This window comes from Ruditapes philippinarum, unplaced genomic scaffold (genome assembly GCF_026571515.1).
Source record: "Ruditapes philippinarum isolate M1 unplaced genomic scaffold, ASM2657151v2 ctg1824_1_1_1_1, whole genome shotgun sequence".
In the NCBI taxonomy this organism is placed as follows: domain Eukaryota; kingdom Metazoa; phylum Mollusca; class Bivalvia; order Venerida; family Veneridae; genus Ruditapes; species Ruditapes philippinarum.
The window spans coordinates 194,816-204,886 of NW_026864574.1; the positions used below are offsets into that span (position 1 = coordinate 194,816).

Sequence of the window (10,071 nt, forward strand, 5' to 3'; positions counted from 1 at the left end):
AAGGCGCGGGGCGAAAACACGCTAATTAGCGGAGGCGCTAATTAGCGTGTTTCCGCTCTGCGTCCCCGCCGTTTTATTTCAAAATCTCGTCTCGCGCCCCTGCAGCGCGAAGTTTTATTTATTTAACTTCACCCCGCGCCCTCGCTAATTAGCGCGTTTCGTCCCGCGGCCCCGCCGTTTTAACTTTTTAATTCTCGACTTTTTCGCTTGTCGGGGTCGCGGAGAGAAAACACGGATGGCACAAATCAGCCACCATATGTATTTGAAAAGATGAATGATTCATTACATTTATTTTCTCTTGCGGAACATTGGTGATTTGCGTAGTTTGGTTAAATGAAAAATATAGCGCGCAAAAACGGGGAAAATGTGCTCACAGTTCAAAAAATAGAAAGCCAGGTAACAGCTTAAGAGTGTGTTATCTGTTAAAATTGTGTACATATGGATTCTACCATGCTAAGGTGAGAAATAGTAATTTGCGAAACATGCGGCATGGGATTTTTTATATTTGGAATTTAGTATAGGTTAAAGTTTATTAGTACGTATTTACTCAGCCGTGCGACCAATTAAATTATGTGAAATCGTACAATATTTTTTTATGATTTTTTACCAGTTTAGTGTTTTAAATTATTTTTATAAACAGTCGATTTACTAGACTGATTAACATTTTGCCAAGTTACCAAAGTAAATATGTTACGATTCATTTGAAAAACTGCAATCCTATTCAACAGATAATGGTGGTCGTTACCAACAGAATTATAGTTTACAGAGGGGGCTCGTGCGATCTTCATACCGTGTTCCATCGTAACGTCATGTTTTGACTAGTAGTCGATGGTTATTTGTTGGGATTTTTTTAAAAATTAAATTGTCTGTTCTAGTCAGCATATTAAAGTATTTTTTCATATTCAACATAGCGTTTAAAGCTATTGTATAACAGATCTTTGTATGAAAGCTGCAATAGGTCATGCCAGGTTTGTTTGAATTGGTCTATTTACAGCAATCTAATTACTTTATGGGTACTCCTATTTACAGCTTTGTTTCGGGACAGCCATATATAAAGCAATGTTAGATGGTAATGTTCTAACATCAATGACCACTTGTGACCTATCCCCCATATGGATTTTGCTCAAGTTTTTTGTTGTTTAGATAGATAGATCTACATATCGTCTATGTTGGTCAACCTGAATATAACCTCTATATATATCAAACAGGACAGACTTATCGAAACTAACAAGCAGTAAATATAAAGTTTGTGTGCAAATCGTTTACAACTCACATTCATTCCTGGCTGGGGAGTCATTATGTCCTTAATATATTAACGGGTATTCCTGCTATGTAGTTTTCTAGCGACAAGGTTCAAAAGCAGACTGAACTTAGATATTGCTGAAATATCTTTTGTTGAAAGATATTGGATCTAAGATGACACAATAGCAAACATAGCACCGTCTGGAACTGCACAATACTTCTAATACAAATGGTTATATTTCCCAGAAGAATTTAAAAAAAATAGTCAATTGTGAATAAAATAACAGAACACTAATTGGTTAGAATAAAGCCGTGACTTTATTGTGCATGTTGATTAAAACAAACCTCATCGTCAAAAAATATTAACTGACATAAACATAATAATGAGAAAAATATAAAAGACAGCTCCCAGCTAAACGCAAAGATAGCTACATAGCAACGCAAAGTGCTGTAAACTATGATAATAAGCTCTGAAAATGCTAAACTCTGCTTGGGCTTGCCGCTACGAGGCCAACCATCAAGAATGAAAAATGGTGTAGCATTGTACAAGAGTAAAACAATAACAAAGCTAAAGAGAAATGGGGCAAAATTGCTCCAATTTAATCTCTTAACAATGAGATATTCGTAATGATAATGACATATCTTGAACATAATGTAACTTTGTGAAGTTACTGTAATACTGTATAAAGTCACGACAGGATATAACACTAATATTTAAATTATACAAACGTATTGGCATTATGAAAGATATATTCCAGTAAAGTGAGATACGTGAAAACATTAAGATAAAAACATTTCAGATTTCCTATGCCATGAAACTTGCAAATTGTGGTCAGGAAAAAAAAACACTTGGAAAAATTGGAAACCCGAACCCGTTTGTCAATGTCATACCACAAAATGTCGGGTCAGATCCTTGCAAATTTATATAACCATTAAAGTATATAAAAAGGTACCATTTTAACCATTGAGTTCAAATAATAATTGCTAATAGTGATAATTATTTAAATAAATTAATTTTTAAGCCTTGAATAACGTTCCAAATTACAACTGTTTGTTTAATGCTACTATTAAATTGTTTTAATTTTCATAACAAAGTTTATTATGTATGGGTTCAAACCCCGTCAGGGGCAAGTCGTTGTTTCCTTGAGCAAGAAACTTTACACTCATTGCTCAGTACTGGTTGGTTCCAGGAACTGATTCGAAAGTGTGTCTATAAGCTTATAGCTTCCTACACAATCGAACTTAAATAAATTCTGTATAAACCAAAAAAGTTTATTATAATCAGACGGAGGAAATCAAATGAACAATCGGAAGGGAAGGTGGGATTTTAATAAGCGATGTTCATACCACTTCAAATTTTAAACTTGAAATGCGCAGCCTTACCAAGCATGAACTTATGAAAACAAGATTTATCTGAGATAATGTTTTACCGTTTCACATGGATGAGCCTCGAGACATATACACATATGCACCTGTTAAAAATTAAAAGTGAATTATTTCTTAAAGAAGATAAATCTGCTTATTATGGCCCCTTCAAAGAAGTGGGGGTATATATTGCTTTGCATTTGTCTGTCTGTCGGTCGGCCCGTCGGTCCAAAGACCAAATGGTTGCCGATCAACAACTAAAGAACGCTTAGGCCTAGGAACTTTAAACTTGATAAGATGACTGTACATGAGCGGTATATGACCCTTATTGATGTTGGCATCAAGGGGTCAAAGGTCAAGGTCACATTGACCTTGTAGGTAAAAACGGTTCAAGATCAATAACCTAAGAACTTTTGAGCCTAGGAAATTCAAACTTGGTTTGAAGATTGTTCACGGCCAGTTGATGACCCCTATGGATTTTGGGGTCATGAGGTCAAAGATCAAGGTCACATTGACCTTGTTGGTAAAACGTTCTCCAATAACTATGAACGGTTAGTCCTTGGAACTTCAAATTTGGTATGATGATTGTACATGACCAGTAGATGACCACTATTGATTTAAGGGTCAAGGGGTGAAAGGTCAAGGTCACATTGTCATTGTAGTTTAAAACGGTTTCCGATCAATTACTTAATAACCCTTGGCCTAGGAACTTCAAACTTGGTATGATGATTGTACATGACCAGTAGATGACCTAGTTTGATTTAAGGGTCAAGGGGTAATAGATCAAGGTCACATTGGCCTTGAAGGTAAAAAGGGTTTCGAATCAAAAACTAAAGATCGCTTAGGCATAGGAACTTCAAACTTGGTGTGATCATTGTATATGACCAGTAGATGGCTCCTATTGATTTTTGGGTCACGTCAAAAGTCAAGGTCACATTGACCTTGTAGGTAAAACGGTTTCCGATCAATAACTGGACAACCCATTATTGGGTCCTTCAAACTTCGTAAGTGCATTAGACTTGGCCAGTAGATGGCCACTTTTGATTTTTGACATTTTAGGTAAAAATGGTTTCCGATCAATAACTTGATAAGTTATGGGCTTTTGGCCCTCAAACTTTGTAGGTGCATTGGTCTTGGCAAGTCATGACCAGTAGATAACCCCTATTAATATTTGGTCACTAGGTCAAAAGTCAGTCACAATGACCTGACCAGATGGTTAAATGGCTGCAGATAGGGGGTATACATGATTTACAAACATGTCTCGTTTTCCAAATATTTCGTCCATTGCCTGGTCATTCAAAACAATTGTTAAAAGAATGTAACAGCGTCTATTAACTACAATCAATTAAAAAGCACACTGCTACCCTCTATAATGATTAAAAAACGTAATGATTTCGCTATCGCGGAAATTTTTCTGTATATGGTATGAGAATGGGCTTAAAAAAGTTTTTATTTAACAATTTCTTTCGTTAAGAATTTTTAAGTTGTATACGAATTAACCGGATTAAAGGTGTTTTTCAAGTATAACTTTGATAAATAGATCTACATGTATTCGAAATAGTAAAGATAAATCAGCATTTTCTCTTTTGCCAGTCCCAAAAAACTTAAAATCAACTCATGAATATATTAACCTGTTTATAATTATGATATATGTTTGATTGTATTATTCATTTCAGATTGCCATAAGAGACAAACCATTGTTTAAATCATGAGTTTGATTACACCACTTCTTTTATGGACTTTCTCTCTTTTATTCTCGAGAATTACTTATTTACAACCATGCAAGCCTTTTCAAGTAAAGCCCGAACACCTGAATAAGCAATTATTTGGTTATAAGCTTTTTGACAAGACTGTCATGTCACATCACGAATGTGCTCAAGAATGTATGTTTCTGGGAGCTTGTGAGTCTATCAATTTCATAACAAGTACCAAAACATGCGAATTTAACTCAGAAAGCAGTGAGACAGTTGGAACATCAGCCTTCAACAAAACAAAAGGAATAATTTTCTCCGATATTTCCGAATGGCCAAAGGTATGTGTTGTTTAAAAAATGAAAACCAAGAGTCTTTTTGAAAAAGTTCAAATCAATACGAAGTTGAAAAATCATTAATATAAACGATATTTTTACAGTCTGTTGCACGACGCTGTTCATTATAACACCATGGACAATCACAATTATAATAATAGTGAATTATTTATTTAATTTGAGACTATGATTCGTGTGTACCAAACCGAGCAAATGCATTTTATTGATTATATAATGAAAACGGTATTTTTATTCATCCATTTAAAGGAAAGTAGTAAATACTTTATGATCTTAATAATGTTTGATCTAAATACAAAATATTGTTTGATTTTATTAACCTGGCAATTCCAGACAGATTATAAGGCCGATGCACAGAATATATTAATCTTCGATAAATGTTCTGTAAATTCTGTGACATGTACGCAATACGGTGAAATTAAATTATGTTTGTTTCTATGAAATACAACGTGTATATCTAGTATCGCAGGAATTTGACAATATAATGAAAGTAACGACGAATCTGTACAAAGAAAATGCAAAATCGAGTAACATGGTGAGTAAACCGGCCAAAATATGTTATCCTAATTTTAGTTTAAAGATACGAATCAGCGCATACGGCTGCTACGATATTATACTTTAACCAGAATTATGTTTTTCTAAGAATATGTTTACCTTTTTAGCCCATTCGTGAGAACGACGACCTGACTACCGTCTTGAAGGTCACTTTTGTGTTTCGTTGAAATTTATAAGTAAAACCATTTTTTTTATTTTTTATTAATACAAAAAAGCGAAATCTCTTTGGTCCAAACATATAAAAAATTTTTAAATAGAATTATTTTTATATTAGGGCTGAATTGGATTTTCAAAATTTAAAAAATGTTTTGATAATATCGTAAAACTATTAAAACAAAAAATTTTTGGGTTTTTGTTTTTTTGGTATATTCTCGTTTAAAATACATTATTTTATTTTTAATTTTAAAACCCCTGAATGAATAAAAACTTGAATAATTTTGTACGCAACTTTTCGGAGCGGGGAATGTTGAAAAAACCGGTTTTGTGAAAAAGAAACCCAGAATCGGCAATTGGGCCAAAAATAGCACCAGAAAGTAAGAACAGATATTTTTCATTTACTTTAAATAAAAAAAAATACGGTGCTAACATTAATTTAAACTCTAAAAAATTTTTCTTTTGAAAAATATTTTAAAGGGGTTCGGCCCTCCAGCGACTAAAGGGCAACGTCGGTTTTCATAAAATTCAGCGCCGTTTTTTCTTTAAAATTATTCAATAAAAAATTTTTGTTCATTTATTTTTTTGGTCCGTTTTGGGCCACAGATTTTACGTTTCTGCTTACTTTTGTAAAATTTCCTGCTTATTTCACTTTTCCACGAGGGATATACCCGGGGAAAATTCCCTTTCACAAAGGAACACTACCGTTTAAATTTTTAAAATTTTAGGTTGTAAATCGGGAAACCCTTTCAACATTATTAAAGGGATGGGGTTTTCTTTCTCATTTTTTTTTTTTAAAAATTTCTTTTTAATATTGTTTTAAAAATTAAAATTTAAAAATTATTTGGAAAAAAAAAAACAAAACAATACAAAACGAGAAAATTTATGTTTTTTAAATTTGTCATATCCGTGACACAAATTTTCAATGCTTCCTTTTTATTAAAATTTTCCTAAAATTTAAGAAAAAAAGGTTTTAAAAATGGGAAAAAAAGAAAACGAACCCCGAACCTTAATATTCGTAGCCATTAACCGACTGGATTCGGAAAAACAAACCCATTTTTAAGAGGGGACTTTTAAAACTTTTGGACTCCCCCATAATTTTTCGTAAAATACGACAGAACCGAAGGGATAACTATTTAAATGATTATAAAGTATTTAAATTTACAGGGCAATAAAAACGACCATAAAATATGTTTTTGTGCTCCCCCAAAATTATTGTTGTAACGCTTATTTTGTATATTTTTATTTCATAATTTTATTGATGTTGGAATTTTTTTCAGGCTATTGTTGGAGGGTGTGCCAACCATCAATGCGACAAAGCTCAGGGTTGCCTCCCTCTTGACTCTGACTCATATAAATGCGAAAATATCAGTAAGGAAATTACGTTACAATGAGTGAGTGAGTGAGTGAGTGAGTGAGTAAGTGAGTGTGTGAGTGAGTGAGTTGGTGAGTGAGTGAGTGAGTTGGTGAGTGAGTGAGTGAGTGAGTGAGTGAGTGAGTGAGTGAGTGAGTGAGTGAGTGAGTGAGTGAGTGAGTGAGTGAGTGAGTGAGTGAGTGAGTGAGTGAGTGAGTGAGTGAGTGAGTGAGTGAGTGAGTGAGTGAGTGAGTGAGTGAGTGAGTGAGTGAGTGAGTGAGTGAGTGAGTGAGTGAGTGAGTGAGTGAGTGAGTGAGTGAGTGAGTGAGTGAGTGAGTGAGTGAGTGAGTGACTTGCATACCACACTTAAGTGAAATAATATATATGTATTTAATTATGCTAATAAAACAATTTTCAAACATCAAGAATTTGTAGATTATATACTGCAAATATGTGTACTTATTTTCTCCCTCGCTACGCTCGTCCGAAAATAAAGCATTTCTTAATTAAGTAGTTGGTAAAAGAACAACAAGACGTTTGACGTTAAAAGAATGCGGTGCGTTATTGATTTAATATCAAAATCCTTATACATATATACAAATGAACAACTTTCAGCATATGGACCAACAATGTAAACATATTATAACATATCTATGATGAAATAATGTTATGATAACACTGAATACATTTTAAATGTATATGAGTTTTATATCACCTATTTCTGATGTAAAAGTACCACATGAAAATCGTCATAGAACACCAAAGCCGCACAGGAAACAAAACCATTTTCATGGATAAAAAAACCTGTACCAGCAGCAAGTGCTAAGCTGTTCTCAGAATATAGATGGCGGGATATTCTCATCCGTGGTACAATAACACAAAAAATTAATGTTTCTACATATTACAGCCCGGGCTTAATTTTTGTCCGTATGCCACGTAAATAATTAAGTAACTAAAAATAATTAAATGTATTACATATGGTTCGATTAAGCGAACTAGGAAACAACTTTACCCTTTCAGTCATGCCCGTCGAATGAAAAAAATTCTACACATGTGTAATACGAAAAATCTGTGCAATCTTCTTAATAGTATTACAGATGTAAAATGACAAATGACATACGTTATAGAAGTAAGAAGACAAAACGACATGAAGAAATATAGATATCAAATGTAAGCATTGAATTATATGCATTCATTTCTTATTGAAAAATTTGACCTAAACTTTATATGAAGTTTTTTATTACATGATCTTTAATAAAATTATTATTCATTGATTTTTAGCGTGCAAAATTCCACAAAATCCACATCAAAGAGTTGAGGAACATGCTTCAGTCATTGCTGGCACTGTCCGTTCGTACGTGTTTGCTTGTCCAGATAATATGTTTCTCGGTGGTGACAAGGATATAACATGCAAAGTGAATGGTGAATGGACAAAATCAAAGGCGACTTGCCAAGGTTTGTCAAGCCATTGAACATTTATTATGCACTTGAAAACAATATAATTGTGTTTTTATTCTGAGCAATGATATCATACTTTCTATATTAGTTATTATTTTTAATGCTTAAGTTATCATAACAGATATTATTGTTAACATTAAAGTTATCAAAACATATGTTTTTGGTGATATTTAATTTATTAAAACAGGTATTATTAGTGATTTTAAAGTTATCAAATCATATATTTTTTGTGATATTAAAGTTATCAAAACAGATAGGATTAGTGAATTTAAAGTAATCAAAACATATATATTTGGTTATTTAAAGTATCAAAACAGATATTATTGGTGATATCAAAGCTTTCAAAAAGATATTACTGGTTATATTAAAGTTATCAAAACAGATATAATAAGTGATATTAAAGTTAATTGTTCAGCGTTGATTAAGTATTGTTTGTTAAAGTTCTATAAAATACATTTGAAACATCATTTAACTTAAACTAATCAACCAAAAGTTTGCAATAGTTTCACTATACTAGTTCTGAAGTTCATTCAGCTTGAAATTGGGAGCGATATTTTTGTATATCATTACGATGACCTAGCTAAAAGAACTTAACTCACGCACACGTCGGGCCAATATTTTTGTTCAGCATTCTAGCAGCGACTGACAAGTGAAACATTCATTCACAACAGTGACATGTGAAATCATAATTAATCCGTTATTCACAGAGCAAGATAAGATGTACAATGGTTGTATAAATGGGGGTAGTATATAGAGTATGACGAGTGTGTCGATGTCACAAGTTTATCTCATATAATATCAAAAAGTCAAGAAGAATTATACTTTGACAACAAAATAAAATCAAACTAAACTCATTGGTAGTATTAAAATTTAATTAAATATTTTTTACTTTGTAGAACCGACAATTGGAAAGGCGTGTTCAGTTAACTCAGATTGTAAAGAGACCGGTGGACTGTGCAAAGGAGGACGATGTTATTGTAGCCGCTTATATAGATACGACGCTGATTCCAGGGATTGTATCAAAGGTATTGCATCAGACATTTGCATTTTAATTTGATGCATTCAGTGGACCCCCCCCCAGGTTAAACGTTGTTGTTTAAATCTAAGTCAAACATGCTTGCATTGCGTTTGCGATGTTGCTAAGATAGGTAACATGCCTAAGTCAACATCAGTAATTGACGCATTCTTAACATAAAACATTGAAAATTATAAGAAACGTACGTGAACTTTATTTTTGAGTCAAGATTTAGTTATAATCATGACAAAAAGGTGTTCTTGAAAGGCAATACCTTCGAAATCTATAAAAAGTTTGTACTGAAAAACATTTTTAAAAAGAAGTTTTCTTTATCAATGTATTTCTCTTATGCAATGTTTAACTCTAACAATAACGTGTTTAATCTTCAGTTTGCAGCGCCATACACAGCACTTTCTCCATCTCAGATATGGTACACATTGTGAGCCGCAATGACCGTGGAGAAGGCACAGTTGCCTCTATTGATGAATGCTATAGCTTGTGTTCTGAAGATGAAGATTGTCTGTCCTTTGAATACAGGAGAGATATCGATTACTGCAGAAGAAGCTCGTTTACAAAACAAATGGTAGAGGCAGCAATTCCCGAAGACGTTGTATACGACGGCATTTATGATATAGTATTGTACGAGAAAAATTGCATCTAAAAGACGTTGGTGATTTTTTATTGTAAAGCCACGCAGGAACACACACACGCACAAACGCACACGCGCACACACGTACACGCACACACACATTCGCACGCCCTCTTTTGCTAATTTTGTCCCTATTATGTATAGTGATTAACACAATAATATTAGTTTTCTTTATATGTATGTTTTTGATCTATGGGGGCATTTAGATTTAACTTTGTCCGTCCTTCCGTCCGTTC

General features: G+C 33.3%; 1 protein-coding gene across 1 annotated transcript; it reads left to right on the plus strand.

The window, feature by feature from the left end:
• The first annotated feature begins 4,462 nt into the window (after positions 1-4,462).
• Positions 4,463-9,847, plus strand: LOC132726141 (uncharacterized). Its single transcript, XM_060711412.1, has 5 exons — positions 4,463-4,639; positions 6,640-6,730; positions 7,995-8,168; positions 9,068-9,196; positions 9,576-9,847. The coding sequence occupies exons 1-5, from the start codon at positions 4,463-4,465 to the stop codon at positions 9,845-9,847; spliced, it is 843 nt and encodes a 280-aa protein (XP_060567395.1).
• Positions 9,848-10,071: the final 224 nt, after the last annotated feature.

Coding starts and splice junctions, on each gene's coding strand:
- LOC132726141 (XM_060711412.1), top strand. CDS start 4,463: ATGTCACATCACGAATGTGCTCAAGAATGTATGTTTCTGGGAGCTTGT. Junction 4,640..6,639: donor ATATTTCCGAATGGCCAAAG/GTATGTGTTGTT, acceptor AATTTTTTTCAG/GCTATTGTTGGAGGGTGTGC. Junction 8,169..9,067: donor ATCAAAGGCGACTTGCCAAG/GTTTGTCAAGCC, acceptor TTTACTTTGTAG/AACCGACAATTGGAAAGGCG.